The 25,758-nt window shown below is 36.0% G+C and overlaps 1 protein-coding gene across 1 annotated transcript in view; it reads left to right on the top strand.

The window, feature by feature from the left end:
- ITGB8 (integrin subunit beta 8) overlaps positions 1–25,758 on the top strand; it is a 98,288-nt gene that overhangs the window by 31,623 nt on the left and 40,907 nt on the right. The window contains exons 2-6 of the mRNA XM_024129089.3: positions 4,727–4,812; positions 12,956–13,127; positions 22,086–22,332; positions 23,719–23,884; positions 24,464–24,622. Of these exons, the coding sequence (XP_023984857.1) occupies positions 4,727–4,812; positions 12,956–13,127; positions 22,086–22,332; positions 23,719–23,884; positions 24,464–24,622 (830 nt within the window). The remainder of the gene's footprint in view (positions 1–4,726; positions 4,813–12,955; positions 13,128–22,085; positions 22,333–23,718; positions 23,885–24,463; positions 24,623–25,758) is intronic.

Below are 25,758 nucleotides of genomic sequence, written 5' to 3' on the forward strand. Positions count from 1 at the left end.
TTTGAGTTTATTTTTGTGTATGGTGTTAGGGAGTGTTCTAATTTCATACTTTTACATGTACCTGTCCAGTTTTCCCAGCACCACTTATTGAAGAGGCTGTCTTTTCTCCACTGTATATTCCTGCCTCCTTTATCAAAGATAAGGTGATCATATGTGTGTGGGTTTATCTCTGGGCAGGTGGACTTTGGGAGCAAGATATATTATTTTTTCCCCTTTTCCTCTTTTTGTGAGTGTGTATGTGTATGTATGTGTATGCTTCTGTGTGAGATTTTGTCTGTATAGCTTTGCTTTCACCATTTGTCCTAGGGTTCTGTCCGTCCGTTTTTTGTTTTTTTTTTTTTACTTAAAAAAACCTTTTTTTCTTAATAATTATTTTTTATTTTGTATTTCAATAACTTTATTTTATCTTACTTTCTTTTCTTTTCTTTCTTTCTTTCTTTCTTTCTTCCTTTCTTTCTTTCTTCCTTTCTTTCCTTCCTTCCTTCCTTCTTTCTTTTTCTTTCTTTCTTTTCTATTTTTTCTCCCTTTTATTCTGAGCCGTGTGGATGAAAGGCTCTTGGTGCTCCAGCCAGGAGTCAGTGCTGTGCCTCTGAAGTGGGAGAGCCAACTTCAGGACACTGGTGCACAGAAGATCTCCCAGCTCCACGTAATATCAAATGGCGAAAATCTCCCAGAGATCTCCATCTCAACACCAAGACCCAGCTTCACTCAACGACCAGCAAGCTACAGTGCTGGACACCCTATGCCAAACAGCTAGCAAGACAGGAACACAACCCCACCCATTAGCAGAGAGGCTGCCTAAAATCATAATAAGGCCACAGACACCCCAAAACACACCACCAGACGTGGACCTGCCTACCAGAGAGACAAGATCCAGCCTCATCCACCAGAACACAGGCACTAGTCCCCTCCACCAGGAAGCCTACACAACCCACTGAACCAACCTTGTAATACATTTCTAAGCTCTTCCAAGCTTCCCTACTCAGATCCATCTTTTCCAAAGAGCTTCCCACGCTTCCACCTTTTCTCCCTTGCCCCTTTACTTAATCCCTATTGAAATTTAACTGTGACTTTGGTTCTGTTTCCTGTGCCTGATTTTCAAAGAAGGAGCCCTAAACCATGTCCTCCCTCCCTATATTTTTGTAGGGGCCTTTATGAAACAGTTCCTCAGTCAAAACTTGGAATAACTAGATAATTACAAGTGATTAAAACATGAATCTATTTCTTTGTTTTAACTTTTATATCAAATGATAACACATTAAATGTCATATACACAAGAACTTTCAGTCATCAGGTAATGTATTTTGAAGATATCTAAAATTTACATGACTATGATATACACCTAGAACAAGGAAACCCTGAAGTTATACTCCAAACTTTATTCTACATGTGCTCAATTTGCCTGGTTTTGACTGTTATCAAAGTAGACTACATATCCATTATAACAGTGTTTATTTTGTTGTTTTTCTTAAAGGAAGCAGTTTTATATAATTATCCAAGTTTAATTTAATTTGTATAGTAAATGCAATTAGGAAGAGGATGCTTTCTGGAAAAAATGCATTTCTGCGTTTTTTACAAATCATTCTGTCTAGGAGTGACAGGAGGATCTAGAATGATTGATTCTAAATACCACGGACGATAATCTTTATCAGTTTTCAGTTCATTCTTCCAGATAACTATGGACATCCTTTAAATTTTGTTGAAATTCTGTGGTGTAGACTTTAGATCAGAAAAACATTAGAAATGTTTCCTAGAACTTTCACTTGATCTGATCACGTGACTTATGGAAAGATCCCAGGCTAAACGTTGAAATTTCTACTATCTTTAGGTTATTTTTTTCCTGGTCCGTTTTCTTCTCCTTTCACTTCTGTAGATTAAACATCCTCAAAATAATATTAATAAACATATCATCTAAACAGGATCATTTTTCCTGTAGTTAAATAGACTCTGAGAAATGTCAGCCTTGGAACCTGGGAAGTAGTAACAGAACCAAAGTCTCTGTGTCCCTTGGTCATCATTCTTAGGTGTCTGAAGTTTGAGAACGGAGGTTGGCACTAGAACGTTTAAAAGAAAACAGAAAGCAAAATTCAGAGAGAACAGGGCTTCCCTGGTGGCGCAGTGGTTAAGAATCCGCCTTCCAATGCAGGGGACACAGGTTCGACCCCTGGTCGGGGAAGTTCCCACATGCCGCGGAGCAACTAAGCCCGTGCACCACAACTACTGAGCCTGCGGTCTAGAGCCCGCATGACACAACTACTGAGCCCACGTGCCACAACTACTGAAGCCCACGTGCTTAGAGCCCATGCCCCGCAACAAGAGAAACAGCTGCAATGAGAAGCCCGCACACTGCAACGAAGAATAGCCCCCGCTCGACACAACTAAAGAAAGCCCACACGCAGCAACGAAGACCCAACACAGCCGAAAATTAATTAATTAATTAATTTTAAAAAAAGATTCAGAGAGAACAGATGTTTGCTTATAAATTCATTATTTACTACATGTGCTATAGAAGTAGGAGCCTGACTTGAACTTGAACCAGGTTAACTTAAGACAGAGTCAGACAACCATTAGAAACAAAGACCAAAGTCATAGAATCTGCAGCTTCCCTTCTAGGAGACTGCAGTCTTAACTGCCAGAGCAAAAGTCCTACTATTCAGTGAAAGGCTTGGTCAACTCTGATCTGAAATAGACTTAATTCCATCTTCCAGCTGGGTCAAGCTTAAGAGTTGGTAAAGGTCAAGTTAGGTCTGCAAATGTGCTTGATTTCTAGACCTAAACTGATTTGCTTTCTGAGAACAAAACTGAAAAGGTCACTCCTCTTCTGAATACTTTAGGAATAAGCAGGTTTTACAGTTTTGGAGGATGTCAGATGGAAGATTTTTAGGTTATGGAGTCTTCATAGTTGGTGACCACACTGTAGTAAAGAGAGCCCAAACATTAGTTACTTTTTAGTCCTTGGAATTCTAGGCCAGTGAAGAAAATTCTAGGCCAGTGCAGTGCATCTAGATCAGGGAAGATGTTTTGGATAGTGTATTTTAATAGCTGATGTAAAGCCAAGGACAAAGGATGAAGGGGACAGAAGAGAAGGATAATAGAACAATGAGATGTTAGGGAAGAATGCTTTTAGCTTAACTCATTGGTGTCTGGGGAAATACAGGGAAGAGTGCTCACTACCACCCCAGTTATTTCAGTTTTCAAAATACATTTTGGTCTAGAATTGCACATACTTCCCAATATCCCAATGCACCTCTCTGCTATGTTTACTCTGCTGTATTCCTCTCTCTCTCTTCACTGCCAGTGCCCATCCCATGCCACCTCCAGGTCAGAACCGTTTTAACCCTGTCTTCACGAATGTTGGGGCAAGTTGAGGGAGAAGAAAAAAGAGAAACCAATTAGATGGGGATATCTAGAGATTTTGTAGACTCTATCCCCTTTCAAACTTCGATATGCATGTGTGATTGGGCACACACACAGTCTTCTTTCATGCCTATTACATTTTTTAAAAAGAGATGAACACAAATGAGAAGAAACAAAATGAGAGGGCAAAGAGACATACTAGGTATCACTGCCTCTGGGGAGCCGTCCGTAAACATGCCCTCTTCTCTGACCCCTGCCCTTCCCTCTAAGTAGAGTGAGAAGATCCTCACCATATTCCCATAGTGCATTGGTGATATTTTGTTATGCTTATCACCCTGTATTTTATTGTTTGCTTATACAGTTTTCACCTCACCTGGACTGTGAACTACTTAAAGCCAGGATGTCTATGTTATTTACTGTGTGTGTGTAAGTGAGATGGGTAGAATGCTGTGATTTCCCATGTCCTTGGGACATTTCATTGTAAAGGATGGAGTATGGGAAGCATGTGATTGTTCCACTAAAACCTCATGATAAAATAATTTATGACTCACTCTTTATTATATTTTATGTGTTTAAGTCTGTAATATGAGCCTCTTTTTAATGATCTAAGTAGATAGTGGCTAGAAGGATAAAGGTAAATAGGATCCAGGCACAACTATGTTATTAACACATAACAGGCAAGTGTGGGTAGCTATGGAAAAGTGAATTGGTCATAATCTTAAAGTGGTCCAGTCAGAGAAATTAAATTAGGTTAACTAAAACAACTCATTCATTTTAATCACTTTACTTCTAAAATACTGAATCATTGCCATTTTGTCTGGTTCTGATATTCTTCATGCCAAAATAATCAATATTAATGCAGTCAGAATTACCAAGTGAACTACTGTGTATGTCCATCAAGAATGTTTCTCAGAAACTTCATTCACTATGACTCAATATGGATTTACATGTTGAGATTGAGGTCTGTATATGATTATTTTTACAGAAAAATTCTAGATCCCAAAACACCTCATTGGTTCAGATAATATGAACTACAGTGAAACTTTAGCACACTAAAAAATTTGGAGGATCATCTGCCATTGCAACAGAATTTCAAACCAAACCCCAAAACCTAATTAAAGTCATATTTTTATCACCTTCTTTTCCCTAATTTTATAAAACCAGATGATAGCTATCCAGAAAATATGGTACATATTAATTGCAGTGATCAGGTTAACAATTCCCAAAGAAATTATATATTTTTTGATGTCATGTACTTAAAACTATGGGTCAGCTTATTTCGGTTTTCAAAATACATTTTGGTCTAGAATTGCACATACTTCCCAATATCAGAGTAAACCGTAATGCCTCATTTTATCCTCCATTACAGAAGACAATAGATGTGCATCTTCGAATGCAGTGTCCTGCACCAAGTGCCTTGCGCTGGGTCCGGAATGTGGATGGTGTGCTCAAGAGGTGTGCCTTTTTCTTTCTTTCCTTTTTTGCTCTTTTCTCTTTTCCTTAAAGTTGACCTTCTTTCTAGCATGATTTCACTGACCTAATATTCTGTGCCTTGAAGATGCATCAGGAAAAAGAAAGATACTGCTGAGCATCAGGAAAATTTTCTTTGGTTTCATGCTTGGAAACAGCATATCTGGCTAAATATAAGTATAACCTTTTTATTAGGAAAATTATGGTAATTTTGAAATGAAGTGCAAACCATTTTATGTTTTCCATCTGTTCTATAGAGAGAATTGGCAAACACGGATAGTAACTTTTGATAGGTCAGTAGGTTTTGTGTGAAATTCTTGCTGCAGCTTGGGGCATTAGGTTATATATCCAAGTTGGATCGTTGTCTTGTGCTTGCTTATTAAAGAAAAGCAAGCTAATTTATTGTTCCATTTCATTTGTTTTTATTTGAAATACTTGGAGATAAGTGATTTGCTCCATTTCATAACACTGTACATCAGTTCACTGGCTACTTATGCAAAATGGGATGCTTTTCTTTGACATGTGACCCTATTCATGCAATATTGTGTACATTAAATTCTGTTACATGGAGAATAACCAGAAAATGTTTATTCTTCAAAATTTGTGTTTTTATAGTCAAATAAAGAGAAACATATCCCAATAATAACTTTTTAGTAAAACGATTATAATGTGTTCCTTCGTTCTTGGCTCTAAACTTGTATTGAGTTTTTTCTTCTGTTGGTAATCTTCAATCAAAACTACCTTATATAATAAGTTTCAATGAGGGAGCCAACTGCTAATTTGGGGTTTCTTTTATGAGATTGCCTAGGTAACTTTACAATTATTTATGTAGTTCCTGAGAAGTGAAACAAACAGACCTTTAATGGACTTTTGCTTGACATGAAGAGAAATCTCTAGCTTTTGCAGCCTCTGATTTAGCTGAAAAAACTGTACCTACCATTATCTTTCCAATATCTCCTGTTATTACTTGTCCTTTTATACATCCCCCAAGAGGAAACAGAAATATGAAAAGTAGCAAAGGATGATGGACATTACTTTCTTCTATGCAACAAGTCAGGAAAAAGGCAGGGGAGGGGATCATGAAACAGTAGCCATGTCTTCTGAAAGTAAGCAGCCCTCCTACTGACAGCCCAAAGGCTTCCTGGATGTACTCTGGGCTTTATCTGTCAGAAAATCAGATGTCACTCAAAACCAGGCAGTGCTTTGCCAGAACCCATGGAGCCAGGCAATGTCATAGAGAGGACAATTCCACAGTTTCCAGGACCAATCTCATTCCCTCCTATGATCCAAATGACCAGACAGAATTCACGCTTTTCTCTGAGCCTCCCTTTCCTCATCCCTATAACCTTGAGTTTGAAGTTTACTTCCAGTTTTTCCTTGTCAGGTATGTTTTACATTTGTTGATATGTTGATATTTCCTGACCCTCACCCAACACTCCATTTTAGATCTTTACTGCATGACCAAGGAAGATTAGAGTTGTGAAGATTGTGCCGACTTAACTTCAGCTCCTGAGAACTTTAGTGACTATAGTTTAAAGGGATTTTCAAAAGATGGCTCAGAAACCCAGTTACCAGCTAAATGCAGCATGCCAGCCATATAGAATGTCTGTTTACAGAGAGCACCCTTCTCCATCTCACACCTCTACTGGCATGAAAAGTCTGGAGAGTCACAGTTATGGGAGTAGCAATGTCAGTCCTGCCACGGAGGAGGGATTTTGTGTATTCAGAGGAATGGGTGGTCAAATGGAAGGAGGTAAGCCAAGGAGGAAACGTAGGGGGGCTTCCAGAGGTGTCTACTGTTGGTCCAATCCTCAGAAGGGGATCTCAGAAAATATCCAGAAATGACTTGGCTGTTCATATCCCGAAATATTCTTCTATGTGGTACAGGGTAGTCTAATTTATGTGTTGACAAAGCAGGCTCTGAAGTGAGATCAACTTGGATTCAAATCCCAGTGCCATCAATTTCCAACTATGTAAACTTGGCCATGTTAACCGACCCACTCTGAACCTCAGTTTTCCCTAGCTCTAAAATGGAAATAATAACTGTAACTATGACACACTGTTGTGAAGTTTAAATGAAACTGTATGTGGGAGGCATTTGGCACACAGGCATTGCTTAAGTTACTATAAGAGCTATGGTGAGACTCTAGAGCAATTCATTCAGACTTAGGAATCTAAGAAAATTGCCTGTGTTAAGAATACAACGTCAGGGGAAGCAACCCATGTTAGGACTCAGTCACTGGCAATATCATTAACAGAAGGAGCTGTCCACTCCCTACATGCTGACCTGACACCACTGAAAGGAAAAATGCAATGGTTAATTTTGAAAGATTGCCCACCATTTAGTCACATATGCAACTGATGGTTTTATTTCTTAGCCAGCAAGAGTAGAGGGACAAGAAAGAAAGATGCATTTTCTTCTCTGTTCATGATTAGAAAAGATAAACATGAACAACTTAAGCCTGGTTTGTATAACTCTCAAAGCTGGTCAAAAGTAAAAGTGCACTAGAAAATTTACACAGAGTATGATCAATTTGTCTGCATTCTTGCGTAGCATGTCAATCTGCCATTCTATATATTTTGACTTCTCTTTCTCTCCATGCTACATAAAAGGAACTGGAAAATATTTAGGATAGACAGAATTGTATCAATATTACCTAGTTCAATGCCTCACATTCCTTTTAACATATGTGAAAGACTTGACATAACATATGTGAAAAAAAAAGACTTAACATATGTGAAAGTTTTGAAGACTTCTCTTCCTCTTCTGCCTGATATGTCAGATACAGGTTGTGATTACATAGCCAGAAGTTTACAGGGCAGCCTTGGAACATAATTAAACTAAAATACAATACAAAGGCCTTCACTGTCAAAAAGGAAGATGATAGAATTCTTTCATTTCTGTGCAGATTGCCAGGCTTGGAGGTTAGAAAGATTCAGAAATGAGTAGGAGAAAAACCTCTTCCTATTTTTATCTCCAGACTATTACATTAAATGGATGAAAGTAACAACTGATGAGAAGCCAACCAGGGTAAATTTCTAACCTGGGCTTTTCATTCTCAAATAGGTTTTAGACAGCTGGAGTATAAGTTTGCTTGAGTATTTCTTGTAGAAAAAGTAAAATATAAGAATTAGAAGACATTAAAATGACACAAAACACCAAAAGTTAAAAGGGTGTGGTTTCAAATTCTTTTCTTTTATACAGAGTGGAAACTAGGTCACAGTGGGTAGGGGCAGCATTCCATTCTTTATTTTGATGCCACGATCTTTTCTTCCCTTTTCAAACCTAATTGTCAAATTAGCAATGTTTTTCTAACTTAGTTTTTACAGTAGAGTAAAAACAGCCATGCTGATTCAGACACTGCAAAACAAATGATATTTTTTTGCCTATTTCAGCAAAATGATTTGACATTTAAAGGTCAAATGGCATAGCTTGATATATAGTTGCAGTGAATTAACCACCGTCCCCTCTTTTTCATTCTGTATATACAAATCACAAAATTTTCCGGCTGAAAAGAAAAATCAGTTATTTGTACTTTATTTCCTTTCCTGATTTGAAGGCTTGCAGTTTTTACTTAAGTTAATTAAATTAAAACACATGTGGCCCTTGGTCTGTGGCCTTCATGGGAGGCATGAATAAGCATACATGTACCAAGCCTTATGTGCCCTCAGTATTCCCCAGGCTCTGGGACAGCTGAGATCCCCCATCCAGCCCCTTATATCTAGCAGTATATGCCACCTTTCTCTGAGGAGCTCCAAGTTGTTTAAAAACTAAATCTCACATTCAGAACCTCTAAGTTTTAACAACAGATAGGATAAACTTGGAAATGAGAAATTTAGGCTTTAAACATTTTAAACTTCAGGCTAAAATCTAGGTGTATGGTCAATAGCAAGGCAAATCGAATTCTTCTATTCCCATGAAGTCATTCACCAATGACACCTGGAGTTCTTGATTGAAAAGAACATATTCTCTTTTGTCTTTTTTTAAAACAAATTTATTTATTTATTTATTTATTTATGGCTGTGTTGGGTCTTTGTTGCTGTGTGTGGGCTTTTCTCTAGTTGCGGCGAGCGGGGACTACTCTTCGTTGCAGTGCGCAAGTGAGATCAACTTGGATTCAAATCCCAGTGCCATCAATTTCCAACTATGTAAACTTGGCCATGTTAACCGACCCACTCTGAACCTCAGTTTTCCCTAGCTCTAAAATGGAAATAATAACTGTAACTATGACACACTGTTGTGAAGTTTAAATGAAACTGTATGTGGGAGGCATTTGGCACACAGGCATTGCTTAAGTTACTATAAGAGCTATGGTGAGACTCTAGAGCAATTCATTCAGACTTAGGAATCTAAGAAAATTGCCTGTGTTAAGAATACAACGTCAGGGGAAGCAACCCATGTTAGGACTCAGTCACTGGCAATATCATTAACAGAAGGAGCTGTCCACTCCCTACATGCTGACCTGACACCACTGAAAGGAAAAATGCAATGGTTAATTTTGAAAGATTGCCCACCATTTAGTCACATATGCAACTGATGGTTTTATTTCTTAGCCAGCAAGAGTAGAGGGACAAGAAAGAAAGATGCATTTTCTTCTCTGTTCATGATTAGAAAAGATAAACATGAACAACTTAAGCCTGGTTTGTATAACTCTCAAAGCTGGTCAAAAGTAAAAGTGCACTAGAAAATTTACACAGAGTATGATCAATTTGTCTGCATTCTTGCGTAGCATGTCAATCTGCCATTCTATATATTTTGACTTCTCTTTCTCTCCATGCTACATAAAAGGAACTGGAAAATATTTAGGATAGACAGAATTGTATCAATATTACCTAGTTCAATGCCTCACATTCCTTTTAACATATGTGAAAGACTTGACATAACATATGTGAAAAAAAAAGACTTAACATATGTGAAAGTTTTGAAGACTTCTCTTCCTCTTCTGCCTGATATGTCAGATACAGGTTGTGATTACATAGCCAGAAGTTTACAGGGCAGCCTTGGAACATAATTAAACTAAAATACAATACAAAGGCCTTCACTGTCAAAAAGGAAGATGATAGAATTCTTTCATTTCTGTGCAGATTGCCAGGCTTGGAGGTTAGAAAGATTCAGAAATGAGTAGGAGAAAAACCTCTTCCTATTTTTATCTCCAGACTATTACATTAAATGGATGAAAGTAACAACTGATGAGAAGCCAACCAGGGTAAATTTCTAACCTGGGCTTTTCATTCTCAAATAGGTTTTAGACAGCTGGAGTATAAGTTTGCTTGAGTATTTCTTGTAGAAAAAGTAAAATATAAGAATTAGAAGACATTAAAATGACACAAAACACCAAAAGTTAAAAGGGTGTGGTTTCAAATTCTTTTCTTTTATACAGAGTGGAAACTAGGTCACAGTGGGTAGGGGCAGCATTCCATTCTTTATTTTGATGCCACGATCTTTTCTTCCCTTTTCAAACCTAATTGTCAAATTAGCAATGTTTTTCTAACTTAGTTTTTACAGTAGAGTAAAAACAGCCATGCTGATTCAGACACTGCAAAACAAATGATATTTTTTTGCCTATTTCAGCAAAATGATTTGACATTTAAAGGTCAAATGGCATAGCTTGATATATAGTTGCAGTGAATTAACCACCGTCCCCTCTTTTTCATTCTGTATATACAAATCACAAAATTTTCCGGCTGAAAAGAAAAATCAGTTATTTGTACTTTATTTCCTTTCCTGATTTGAAGGCTTGCAGTTTTTACTTAAGTTAATTAAATTAAAACACATGTGGCCCTTGGTCTGTGGCCTTCATGGGAGGCATGAATAAGCATACATGTACCAAGCCTTATGTGCCCTCAGTATTCCCCAGGCTCTGGGACAGCTGAGATCCCCCATCCAGCCCCTTATATCTAGCAGTATATGCCACCTTTCTCTGAGGAGCTCCAAGTTGTTTAAAAACTAAATCTCACATTCAGAACCTCTAAGTTTTAACAACAGATAGGATAAACTTGGAAATGAGAAATTTAGGCTTTAAACATTTTAAACTTCAGGCTAAAATCTAGGTGTATGGTCAATAGCAAGGCAAATCGAATTCTTCTATTCCCATGAAGTCATTCACCAATGACACCTGGAGTTCTTGATTGAAAAGAACATATTCTCTTTTGTCTTTTTTTAAAACAAATTTATTTATTTATTTATTTATTTATGGCTGTGTTGGGTCTTTGTTGCTGTGTGTGGGCTTTTCTCTAGTTGCGGCGAGCGGGGACTACTCTTCGTTGCAGTGCGCTGGCTTCTCACTGCAGTGGCTTCTCTTGTTGCAGAGCACGGGCTCTAGGCACACGGGCTTCAGTAGTTGTGGCATGTGGGCTCAGTAGTTGTAGCTCTCGGGGTCTAGAGCGCAGGCTCAGTAGTTGTGGTGCACGGGCTTAGCTGCTCCACAGCATGTGGGCTCTTCCCCGACCAGGGCTCGAACCTGTGTCCCCTGCATTAGCAGGCGGATTCTCAACCACCGTGCCACCAGGGAAGCCCTCTCTTTTGTCTTTTAATTATATTTATATTACAACTGTGCACCACACTCTAATTCAGGATCAGTACTGTAAAGGGTCACATAGTAAAATTTTTTGTGCCACATACTATCTCTGTTGTACATTCTTCTTCCCCTTTTTTATTGTTTTACAGCATTTAAAAAATGTAACAAGTATTTTTTAGCACTCAAGCCATACAAAAACAAGCCGTGAGCTGTGTTTGTCCCACTGTCTCTAGTTTTCCAACCCTTTTTCTAAATTGAGAGAAGAATTAAATTAAAATCTTTGTATGAATGTTTTTATATTGCCTACCACCATCCCATCTAATTCCTCACCAGTGCCAAGGATCTCCTTATTCATAATTAATGATCTCATATTCAAGTAATAGTAAACTTGAATATAATCTCTTTTCTCCATAACCCTATGACATTCTGTGCGTCCCCTAAATTTAATGCCTATGATAATTACATTTACTTGCTTAATGGCTGAATTCACTGATGGTCTGTTGACTCTGATAACAGGGACTCTATCTGTCGTGTTCCAGTCTGTATCCTCAGCACCTAACAAACTACTGTCCCTGAGTAAGTATTCAGTCAACATTCTTTGATTGAATGAGTAACTGATCAGAAACCCAGTTCTTTGTATCGGTTGAACTAGACGAGGAATGACTGAATGCCAGATCAAAATAGCCACATCCAGGAAGATCACTAAGCAAATATCCAGCCAATATGTAAGCAAATATCCCAAATAATTCAGGCCAACATTATATATAATAAACTATATTTCTATACTTTTCAATACATTTCCTGTTCTTAGGAAAAAACCTGAATGGTTACATTCAAAAATAAAAATATCAAATCTTTCTCAGTCAAGATAAATTATATTTTAAGCTTGCTCCATTAATTCCAAGTTTACTGGATGGCTATTGGATTACCATCAACTAACCAGTGCTGAATGGTAATGAAAGTTCATGATTCTGTTCAAAATCAGGAGAATTTGAGCTACACTTTTATATCTCCCAGCTTCATTATGAGCATCTTCCTTGGTTTACTGAATTACAGGCTGTTACGTGTATAAGAAGTCAGGGAATTTTTAGTCTAAGAAATATAGATTTCCAATTCATTCTTTTACGAATTTTCAGTACCTAATTAGGCATGTGATTTCTAAGGACTTGCTCTCACATTCCAAACATAATAGTATATAGTAAACATACCAGTTGGATTCTTTGAGAACTGAAGCTTACATGTGGAACCACACTGAATGGTCTATTTTGGCTAAATTTTCTTTTGGAGCAGTATTTCCAAAGAAAAATATTTAGAAAGAATTAAGTTGGTATAATTTTACAGTGATCAGTTAACAATATTTAAAGTACTTAGTTTAAATCTCCTTTTTAATATTCATTTTCTTCTTTCAAAATAAGATTTAGAAATTAAAGCTTTATTTAAGACAAATTTGCCAGTATTCTTATTGGAAACATGCAGCTTTTCTTAATAGTTGTATAATTTGTACAATATTGGAAGATGGCTTCTTTGCAGTGTTTGTTATGTGGTTTTCTTTGGTTATAACTGAGATGAAATGCACTAAAAACATCAGTGATTTTCCTTCTTTTAAACAGGATTTCATTTCAGGTGGATCAAAGAATGAACGTTGTGATATTGTTTCCAATTTAATAAACAAAGGCTGCTCAATTGATTTGATAGAATACCCATCTGTGCATGTAACACCAAGTGAAAATGAAATCAATACCCAGGTGACACCAGGAGAAGTGCTGATTCAGCTACGTCAAGGTATGGTTATTTTCAAATAAATCAATGACGATTCTTAATTTGAAATTATATCTAGATTTATTTGCTCATATTTAACATTTTATGGCAGGCAGTATTGCTGCAGTAGAAATAAGAGTGGGCTCAGAATCAAGAAATCAGAATTCTAGTATTTCTTATGCCTATAGCTAGCTGTGTGGCCTCGGACACTCTCTGCAAACCTGACCACACTATATTATAATTATGTGTTTCCAAACTTGATCACATTGTACTGTAATTGTGTTCCTATGCCACTGCCAACTCTGGAAGAAAGAGAACATGGTTTATTCCACTCTGTTTCTCCAATGTCTAACAGGGTGCTGGCATGTGGTAAGCACTCCATAAGTGTTTTCTGAATTTGTTAGTTGATTAATTAGTAAGAGATGTGAATTAAGCTAAGTCTTAGAGCCTGTGTGATAAGCTTTTAAACAGAAAACTGTAATTCATAATTATCATAATTAACTTGAGCTGCTTTGGTCCCTGAGAGTAACATACACTTTTCCTCCAATACTTCTCTTATACTTGTCCTTCCACACCACTGTATTGCACATGTAGCAGGCCACTGGAAATTATTCATTTTCTCCAGTGCCAGAGAATCCCAATGAACTAACTACATATGGCAAGATAAGTTCAGGTACAAAGATATGCATCACTCAACTAGATACATTTAGTTTTAAGTGGTATGCAATTGACTTCAAGCCATAATTATTTCATTTTGGGTGGTCTTGTCCTGTCATTAAACTTTTGAATATCCATTATCGACATATGACCTCCTAATTCCAAAGCTGAGCTATTTTTCTCAGACTCTTGGATTACCAAAGTAACGAAATCCATTTCTTTCTTGGCCCTAGGCATATTCCCAGCTTCCAATTAAAACTGTGCACTTCACCATATCCAACAATTATACAGCCTAGTATGGACATAAATGAGTGACAGCTGGAAAGGGGTACACAAAAATTAAAGTAACTAAGTTGGTAAGATTATGACACTTGCCAACTTCTATTGCTGCCATAGCAAAATACCATATACTAAGTGGCTTAAACAACAGAAATTTATTTTCTCACAGTTCTAGGAGCTAGGAAATCTAAGATCACGGTGCTGGCAGATTCGGTTTCTGGAGAGGGAGAGAGAATGACAGACAGACAGAAAAGGAGCTCTCTGTTGTCTCTACATATAAGGGCACTGAATCCACCATGAGGACCCCACCCTCAGGACCTCATCTATATCTAGTCATCTCCCAAAGGCTCCATCTCCAAACACCATCACATTGTGAGTTAGGGCTTCAACATAGAAATTTGGCTGGAGGGGGAGGGAGGGGACAAAATTCAATCCATAATCCTTGATATATAATGTTTTCAAAGGCCATGAAATATTTTTAGAAATTAATTATATTTTATATAAAAAAACTGAACTCCAAAAAGTGAAACTGTTTTTATAGGCCAACATCTCTGAACACCTCGCAATAAAATTTAAAATCAATACAAGAGGATAAACAAATAGTAAATAACAGAGAAACAAAGAAAAGCTTTTCCTAAATAAATTCTATCTCCAAGAATAAATCAAAACTCTAGTCATAGACTATGTGATAATAACAATAATAACAACACACATCATAACATAATGGGATGTGTTCAAAGTTGCTCTCAGGATAATTCAAAACTTTAAATGTTTTTATTATTAAAGAAGAATGAAGCATCCAGATAAAGGTATAGGAACAACAAAAGCAAAATAACCATAAGGAAAACAAGAGGAAGAAATTCATAAGTTAAGAAAAAAAACAAAATGAAATGCAAAATAGAAATAAAAAAGTAAAATGAACGTATAAATCCAAAATCTGGTTATTTGTAAAGCCCAATGAAATAGACAAATTGTTGGCAAAGCTAATTAAGAAAAAAGGACAAAAAGCAAATGACCTGATTATACAGACCATAACCAGAGAAACAAATATTGGGTAAAAAAAAATTTAAGAAAATATTAAAAATGGTAAAATGTATTAAATGTGGTAAAATATATAAATTGTGATAATAAAGATAATTTTCTAGGAAAATATACATGACTAAAATTGACACAAGAAGAGGGAAACCCCTAAGAAACCTAATAAAGATATGAGAAGTTAAGAAAATTATGAAAGAAACTCCCCCTAAAAACATTAGGTCTAAATGTTTTCATGGGAAGAAATGATTTCATGTTCCCCTAAACATTTAAGGAACACATTATCCCTATGCTGCATAAACTCTTCCATGGTTTTAGAGAAGGCATAGAAGCTACTCAATTTTTACAAGCTTATCATAACTCTAGTATCAAATCCCTAATAACATTTTAAGAAATCAAATTAAACTGCATGTGATAATGAGAGCAATGTCACTGTACAAGTAGATTTAACCTAGGGTAGTTGATTGTCTTAAAATTAATGTATTTTTATCATCTTAGTTTGCCAAAAGATGAAAAATATATATTGTTACCTCAATAGATGCCAAAAATCATACAATAAAAATTTAGTATCCATTCCTGCCCTAACCAAAATTGAAGAATACTTCTTTAATATGTATAAAAATCCTTCTGAAAGTTTTACATAAAAGCAATCAGACAAGAAAACCGAATACGAGTTATCAACATTTTGAAAAGATAAAGCAAATTATCATTATATGTCTACCTGGAAATCCAGGCAAATCAACGAAAACTAACTATTAAAATAAAAAATAAAAGGCCATGGCAGGAAATTTTTTAAATATTCAAAAATCAATGAATTTCCTATATAGTATTAAATATAACTTAAAAAGGGATCATTTCAAAGCAGCAACCTAAAATGTAAACTGCCTAGTGATAAACTTTCTAAAAAATATGTAGTCTATTGTGCTATGTAAAAGACAGTATGAATAGATGCAGAAGAATTTTATGTTTCTGAATAGGAAAACAATATTATAAAAATAACAGTTTTCTATAAATATATTCTAGTAATGTAACAAAATCTAAGTGAATCAATAAATGTAAGACAGGGCTTCCCTGGTGGCACAGTGGTTGAGAGTCCGCCTGCCGATGCAGGGGACACGGGTTCGTGCCCTGGTCCGGAAAGATTCCACATGCGGCGGAGCGGCTGGGCCCGTGAGCCATGGCCGCGGAGCCTGTGCTCCGCAACGGGAGAGCCCACAACAGTGAGAGGCCCACGTACCAAATAAATAAATAAATAAATAAATGTAAGACAGTCCCAATCAAATTTAAATGCAGTTTGTTTAAACAAATCTTCAGTGATACTCATTATACATGTATCTATCTATCTCTCCATATATATAACAACATATTTACTTAGGATATATTCCTAGGAATAGATTTACTAGGTCACGTATATTACCAGATTATTCACAAGAAAAATTCATGTCCAGTTAGGCTTTCAAGAGCCAACCTCACCCATTCTCATTCTTTTTAATCTCTTCAATTTGTTAAGTGTAACTAGTCCATTAGCTGTTTTCTTTTGTCTTTTCCCTATTACTAGAAAGCTTGAACATTTTTCTTAAGCTTATTAACTATCTTTATCTCTCCATTTTGTGTGTGATTTGCCCCTCCATACAAATTTGCTTATTTTTCTCACTGAATATTAATTTTCAACAGCTTACAGATGGGGCTTATCATATATTATTTACCTCTAAAAATATGACTAATAGCCTTTAAAAATGTCTTGCTCTTTTTTAAATACTTGAGATTTGAAAATTACAAGATGCATTTTTTATACTGGTATGTTACTTTTAAATTTACACACTTAAATGAATTTAGTCTGTTCTCTTCTGTAGACATAATGGTGGCTGAATCCTCCTGAGACTATAAATTAACAGTTCAAAAGTTGGGAAGTTATTTCAGTGCTGTAGATAAGCAATGGCAGTAATGGTAACAAGGCAGGAGAAAAATGGCCAGACTTGAGAGATAATCCGGAGGTTTCATCCCCAGGGATTGGTGATTGATGAGTATGGGAACACCTGGGTTCTGGCTCGAGCATCTAGGTGAGGTGGAGAAGGCTGCTCTTTGTGGAGGGGGTGAATCTGAGTTCAAACAGACATCTTGAGTTAAGGTAGTGACTTATCCATTAGAGGCTGGAGTTCCGGGGAGAGATAGGGTTGGAGATAGAGAAGCTGGAGATGTCAACATGAGGTAGTAAGTGAAGGTAGTATGAATGAGATCATGGGAGTAGGAGAATCAAAACACAAATGCTTAATGTCTATGTCAATCATTATAGGGTTTGATTTTAGTCAGTTCCCCAATCCTCATGAATTTCTGTGTGAAAATAGTGTAACTGTCTAACGTGTATGTTATCTTTCCAACATAGCTATGACAGAACTATATTTTTATAATCTGCATATATAGCAAATAATTATTAAAATAGATTTAATAAGTTCATCTAAAAGTGCATCGTGGCATCAAAGACATGCCAGCTTTGGGGCATAATATATAAAGCTGTATTTTACCAACTCCAGATATATAGGAACCTCCGTCCTTACAATGTAAAAGTCCTTTGCACCCTAACACATATATAAGAGTTGAGGGTCTGGTATAATGAATACCTAAGTGTAAAATACATTTATTCCCTAATATTAATTTTGATTTATTAGATTTATTTATAGATAATCACTTTATTCTTACCTGATAAAAATTCATGACCTTCAATGTAGCATTTATTAAGGATTTTTTAAAGTTTTTATTTTTAAAAATAAAAATATTTCTATTACATCATATACTAAATTTTTAAAGGAATGTTAGGGCTATATAAAATATGTATATAATATCTATAATTGAATATTTTAAATAAGATTTTTAAAAGATATTTTCTTTTACTTTTCACTTCTTAAACCATACTTTTTAAAATTTTTACCTATCAATTTTATGGAAAAATAATAACAGAAATAGGCGACTAATCCTAGTTTATGTCCCCTAAGAACAATGAAATGAAATGAAATCTTTAGGAAGATAGGTGAGAGAAGATAATTCTCGATTTCTGTTTCAGAAGTAATATAATGTATATGACAAGGATTAGTATAATTTGTACTTCACTAATTGAAGAAAAGGTTTCAAACTTGATTCATTTTAATATTGTAAAGAAAAAAAGTTCTTTAGTGTAGCTTAATTTAAAATGTAAGATTTTTCAGGTATTCTTCTTGAATTCAAAACTTTTTTCAAAAAACCTAAAAATATATAGTCATGCAGTTTTCCTCCTCAACACCTAGCACATATCCCCCATTTTATCCCACACAGAAATCCAGAAATGTGCTGGAGTCTGTACCTTGCTGTTTCAAACTAGTCTTATTCTTGGTCCTTCTCCTTCCCCTGCTCAAGGATAATGAATAGAAATTGGCAGCTCTTTCTTCCTGCTACAGTTCTCCATATTTTCTTATAGTTTTTCAGTTTCATCTTATGCAGAATATTTCTTAGTTATATTTTCTTAATATCCAGTCATGTTTGTTGTAGCCAGCTCTTGAGAGATGCTCACGCCATTATTTGAATGATTTACAACTCATTCGAACAACTTTAGTTTGTTGGTCTATTCAAACCAATATTGGCAATAGCTCTAAGTAGGTCTCAACTTTCCTCCAAGTCCTCTTTCTTATTCTATGTCACAGACTCTTTTCTTGCCTTTAAAGTTAATCAAAGGAATAGGATTTGAGCCTTTAGAATCTCAAATTATGGGGATGAAGCTTTCCTGGAGATAATGTAAGTGGTGGCATAAATATTTTGGGGCCAGATGATACTCTTCCTCTTATAGAGAGAAACTATTTAAAATCTCCCTAAACTATGGGAAAGAAGTTATAAATATTAGCTTCTTACTGTGGTATATATATATATGGGCCTTTTGAAATGCTGTATCAAAATATTCTTCAAATATAGTTTAAGGAACATTTATGAGTAGCTATGCATGTACCAAACCCAGAGGGTTCAGAGATGAATAAACAGTTCTTATCCTAATGTTGTTCTATCTAATGTTAGAACAGTTCTATCTATCATCTGTTCTAACATTAGAACAGATCTAATGTTAGAATCTAGTAATACTAATGGTAATAATTACTGTCTATATATTTACTGTGTACCAAATACTGTGGTAAATATTTTATATGGATCACTGCACTTAGTAGCTCTTGCCCACTAAAAGAATCCACCCCCATATAGCTCCTCTCTCAGAGTAGCATTTAAGACATTGCTGCTGGAATTTATATCACAGTGGTGATGGCCACAGATATTGTCTTATTTTTAGATGTGTTTCTTTCTCATTCGATATGTTCAAAACCTCTTTAATGTCATCTTCCCTTTGAGCCCAGTGTTGGTGGCACCCCAGTAGGAACTGAATGGCGATTTTATCCAGGAACATGGTATCCATGTCCCCATGAAAAGGTATTTCTACTGCCTCCAGGAGAAGGTTTCTCCATCATTTATAATTATCCAATCCAAAGCCAACTTGCGAGCATAATGTGGGGAGTGTCTCAGGCTCATGGGCAAAATGTGGTAATCTAAGCTTGGCCCCTTCAGCTTCTTCCTTAACAAGCAGAGTGGGGTTTGGGGTCAGCCTATGTAGGGCTGCCCACCTTAAGCTTACTACTTAAAGCTAGAACCTTTTAGGAAACTCAAGTGCCTTGCAGTTTAAAAGTAGCGATTATCATTCTCTCCAGCGATGAGTAAAAGGCCTGTGTACAGAAAGATTCTTCTTTCTCCTTTAGTGAAAACTTATCTTACTGAGGTGTCAGCCCACGCTGAGGTCTTCAACTGACCCAGGTACATGTGCTAATGCCAGCATCTATGTAATCAAAATCAAGCTACAGCAGCCTGCACCCTCTAACCATGGCCATTTGGCCAGGCTTCCTAAAAGCCTGGCAAGGCTTCCTAAAAGCCCTCTTCTTTGCTGAGGCCAGTGAGACTGGCCTTCCTAAAAGCCCTCTGGCAAGGCTTCCTAAAAGCCCTCTTCTTTGCTGAGGTCAGTGAGACTAGGATTCGCTTGCTAGGCTATGAGCAGCTGACATGCGCTGAAGGCTCCTGTGTGGCTAGCATTTTACTGGAGCTCCCTGAATAGCTCAGGCCTCCAAGGCCTGTGCTTTTGCTGATGCTATGTAGACTCTTGCCTGTTGGCTGAGATAACCAACCAATAATATAACAACTCACACAATATGCTGAATATCTGGTACATTTTTCGATGACTCTATAAAAATAGGCAGCCATTCATCTTTAGAGAGAGCCACCATAAACTATAATGATCCATCAAGATGAAAATACCATGTGGCCAGTTCCTAATGCCTTCAGCCATATGTCCAAGTCAACAGTTAAAAAACAACTACACAACTTTAAAAAAATTAAAAATTAAATGCTGACCCACACATTAAAATTCAAGCTCCTCCACATGAACCACACTCCCCAATATGCTCCACTTCTATCTCTCATCCATCCAGCCCTGTCTACCAGGTTCTATCATTCTTCTGAATTAAACTTCTCTACCCAAATTGCAGGACACTTCCACATGGGCAGGATTTTTCACCAGATACTTGGAAAGCAGAGCCAAATATATGTTCACTGGAGGCAGCCCAACTCCTAAAAAAAAGGAGTGAAAGAGTTGACTGGGCTGGGCTATGCAAGCCCAATTTTTCCTCCCAAACTCTTGGGCTGAAAATCCAAGAATGTTATAATAAAGAAGTTTCCTGCATTTAAAGGCAAATTAGGGATAAGTAAATAGCCCCTTTCTCCCATAATTAATATTACAAACCAAAAAACCTTACTATATTTAATACATTCCATAGTCTGGCTGAAGAACATTTGATTTGTGAAGTAAGTTTAAAAATATTGCTATTTTTAAGCATATTAAGACTGAAAATATGATTTGATAAATTGTAAGATTCCTTTAATAAGTAGATCAGGCTACCAATTATGTATACAAATTGGTATTTATTAAAAAAGATTTTACACTCAAAATATTCCCCATGTACACATAAATAATGACTTACAAGCATTTGCTTTATTATTTAAAAAAGTAAAATTCACAAACTTCCTGTATTTAAATTGATAACTTTTCATCATGTACTTTAAAAAGTTAAATACAGAAGTACTAAGTCTGTAGGGTACCAGATCCTTGTATCACTTGATAATGGACAGAAAACTAAATAAAACTGTATTGCAAAGACAATTGTCTTTTGGAGGCTCCAACAATTCTCCTTATGGTGACCCTCTCTACTCATCCAGTTTCTTTGCCCCTGTGATCCCTCTTCAACATATGTTTATCATGCACCCATTATGCATTGGACAAATGCTGTCCCCTACATTGTCTAGGTCCTCAATGTGGCACTGCTGTGTATCATTCTTCAGACCACTGTCTCATTTCTTCTTACAACTAACTGTTGGGGAGAATCTAATCAAGTAACATGAGGAGGTAGGAATTATTTTGAATAGCTTAATGTACTTCTCAGTACCAGAGCTTTCACATCTCATTTGTAAATATACCTTAACCCAAAAGAATGAATCTACACCTGCATCCAATAAGGGGTAAATTTTCTTAGAATACCTTTCTGGCTGTCGTCATATCTAAATGCGACCTGAAAACAAACACAGACACCTATTCTCTCTTATGATAGAATGCTGCTTGCCGTTTGTGCTGTGCTTTACTAGACACTAGAAATACAGGTTCATATGGTGATAAATATATTCCCTATTACATTTATGTTGAGCTGGTCTATTTGCTATTATCTCTATCTGCCCTATAGAATTATGAGAAATGCATTGTAGAAGTTGGAGACTAAGACATTGGTATGTCTGGGATGGTACGGTTTCCAAACTGCCTTGAAATTATTCTGGAATATTCCCAATTTCATTCATTATGCACAAATTTGTGATAATTGTTCTATACCTAAAATGTGACTGGCTTATTGATAGCTTAAACTGAGATGTTTAAAATGAATACTATACTATGTTTGTCTTTCTTTGAACTAGGAGCTGAAGCTAATTTTATGCTGAAAATTCATCCTCTGAAGAAATACCCTGTGGATCTTTATTATCTGGTTGATGTCTCAGCATCAATGCACAATAATATTGAAAAATTAAATTCTGTTGGAAATGATTTATCTAGAAAAATGGCATTTTTCTCCCATGACTTCCGCCTTGGATTTGGCTCATATGTTGATAAAACAGTTTCACCATACATTAGTATCCATCCAGAAAGAATTCATAATCAATGCAGGTATCTAATATTTGACATGGACTTCCTAATGCTAAACAAATTTAAAATCTTATAAAACCTCATTTTGTTTTTAAATCAAAGACTTACTAAATTTTATATTTTTGTTTTAATTAAATGATAAATGAAAATACGTATAGAAGAAGTATGTTCCTATCTGAAAACTTCTGAGACTGAAGGGTGGCTTTTTACTTTATATTTTTTCAAATATCATTCACTTAGTTTCTATTACAAAAAGCACAAATAATATTAGTAATTTTGGATAAACCTCCAATAATCAGGCTACCATATATATATATAAAATACGTCTTTGAAAATTATGTATTCCTTTTTTGATTGCTCCAAATTTGCTGAATTAAGGTTTATCAAATTTAAAGTACTTATTTTGCCAGTATTGCATCTGTATTTCCATTACTGTATTGTGACTGTTTATAATTACATTGCTTATGATGTGATTTCAAAGAAAACTCGGCTAGCACATGGAGGGTAGTAGGTAGGTCAAAAGATGAGAATTTGTTTGCTAGAAAGAGCCCTTTTTCTTATCATTTTGGAACAGCATATTCCCTACTATGAAAGGAAAACAGACCTTTAAAATATAATCTCTCACACGATACTTAGCCTGTTGAATTTTCAGACAGAAATATAAATGTGTTCAGTTCTTCCTTAACAAAACATTTCATTTTATCATCTTCTTTCCTACTTTCATGAATTGCCCAGATCACTTTACAGTATATAGTCTAATTTACCAAAACAACTCTGCTTTCTGTTGTAGAGGAACAAGACTGATGCCTCTCCACATGGAGCTTCACACACCTTCTCCCCGAATACAGATGCACCTGAGGAATGATCCTCACCTTTGGGGACATTATGGAATTCTCAAAACAATTTTAATGAATTTTGACCATTCATCAATAATTCTACACCAAGCATCACTTTAAAATTAGGAAAATATTTAAAAATATCTAACAGTAGTATAATATTTTAATTAAGTTCCTAAAAACATTTCCCAAAAAGTGTTTTTCAGCTGTTCCATGGGCAAATGTGATAGGAAATCACTGTAAATTCTCATCTCCTCTTAAAAATTAACAGTGCATATTAGCATAATAAAAGCCCTTAGGTGTCCTATATTAAAGAAACATGTTTAATCTTCTTTATGTTTTGACAACCAAGGCATTATATTTCTACATGCAAAGAAATATTCACCAATATTGAACTTTTCTCTGATTTTATAAAATACAGATTTTCTCTAATAAAATTTTCTTGGCAAAAAAAAAAACGTATTCCCTTCTCACATCAACCACACAATTTTACTCTGACTATGAGTAGTATTTTGGATCTTTGAAGGACGCATAGCAAAACAGAATCTGCATTTCTTTTTCACCCATATAGTGACTACAACTTAGACTGTATGCCTCCCCATGGGTATATCCATGTGCTGTCTTTGACGGAGAACATCACTGAGTTTGAAAAAGCAGTTCACAGACAGAAGATCTCTGGAAATATAGATACACCTGAAGGAGGTTTTGATGCTATGCTTCAGGCAGCTGTCTGTGAGGTAAGAAGTTTCACATTATTGAATATTTGCTCAGATGAAAAATTCTCCAAGAATTTAGGATTCTTCTCTTTGATTTATGGAGTGAAAACATAGCATAGAAGAATACATTCTTCTCCTATCTGTTATTCGTCACCAGTATTATTCATTTTGGTATGTGTTCAGGACAGAGGGGCTAACTTAGGAGAGGGTTATAAATAGGAAAAGATAAAAGGGAAAGAATAACTTATGCACTTGGAAAATCATTTCCGAAAGGGCTGCTCTTTTCACTCACTACTCTCCAAGGAAAAAACAGAAATAGCTTGGTGTCCTACTCACATCACAGTGGGCAGTCTGCACTTCATAAACCTGGCTTGTTCTTCCTCTGTGGAACACCAGAAGTCTCTAGCCAGGAGATAGTGTGGTCAAACGGCTGTGGAAGAGGATATACAAATAAAAGTTAATGCTATTTATGAAACAACACTGAATTTATGCACATCATTCTAGCCTGACTTAACGTTTTAAATTTAATGTTTACTTGAAATGAAGACCATAGTAAAGATCTATGTTATCGTACAAATCTAATTACATGTTTATTTTAAGAGTCACATTGGATGGCGAAAAGAAGCTAAAAGATTGCTGCTGGTGATGACAGATCAGACATCTCATCTTGCCCTAGACAGCAAATTGGCAGGCATAGTGGTGCCAAATGACGGAAACTGCCATCTGAAAAACAACGTCTACGTCAGATCAACGAGCATGGTAATACAGCAATAGCCTATTAGTAGTTATGACTCTTCTGGTTACAGTATAAGTTTAAATTGGCAATTCAGCTGTCCTTGTACCAAGCAATTACCTAAAGGATCATGATGCAGTCAGGATAAGTCATGAAAGACAAGTTACAGAACAATGCAGTCTATAAATTCTGCTCAATAAAATATAAGGCTGAAATACTTTGATAATATCTAGTAGCTGACTCTCTAATGTCCTACAAAGCACTGTATAATTTATGAAAATAAGAGTGATAGAAGAGCTTACTTTTTACTCAACTGAAGGACCTTAAAAGGAAAAGAGCATATACATATACGTTTGCCTTACTAGTTTACTTATAACTACTTCTACAGGGTTAGTATTGAAAAACATATTAGAGATTAAGAAGAATGTATTTGGCTTGAGGAATCCTCGCAGTTAAATAGACAGAATCAAAGTAGAGACTAGGGGGAAAAAGGAGTAAAACAAAACCAGCTTTCAATTTTATACCTCACTCCTTCCTTCTGAAGTTAATCTATATTTAAGGGCTCTTTTGTTTAAACAGTGCATATATGGATTGCTTCCTGAGGGTTAGTTTCGGCTCTGAATCATATATTTAAATACAATCTCTTAGAACAACATCTTTCCCAGCATTAGCTATTCTGCATGTAGAAAATAACTGCATAAAGCATCATTTACTTGTGACATGACACCTACTCATACAGGCATGCAAATGTTAGAACAAAAGCTTCCAAACTTTCTGATATTGCGGTATCTAGTGTCTTAGTAATCTTTTCCGTCGTACACGTAGGCAAAACAAGCAAACAAACAGCCTGACAGTTCTGTTTATTAAGTAGTTAGGTCCAAATAACATAACTATTTGTGTCCTAAGAACTTAGTAGCCAGTTAAAAAAATAATACACGTGAACATCAGAAAATATATGTGTGTGTATATATATATGTATAGTTTGTCATTCTTAGTAAGTAGATTGCAATGGGAACTTCCCAAGCCTTGTAATCAGACTAGATATAACCATCCTCACTTCCTGTTCCACACTGATTTTCATGTTGCCCAGGTTTGCAAAGATATGGCATCATCTAAAAGAACAGAGCCAGGGCTTCCCTGGTGGCGCAGTGGTTGCGCGTCC

This window comes from Physeter macrocephalus, chromosome 5 (assembly GCF_002837175.3).
Source record: "Physeter macrocephalus isolate SW-GA chromosome 5, ASM283717v5, whole genome shotgun sequence".
In the NCBI taxonomy this organism is placed as follows: Eukaryota; Metazoa; Chordata; class Mammalia; order Artiodactyla; family Physeteridae; genus Physeter; species Physeter macrocephalus.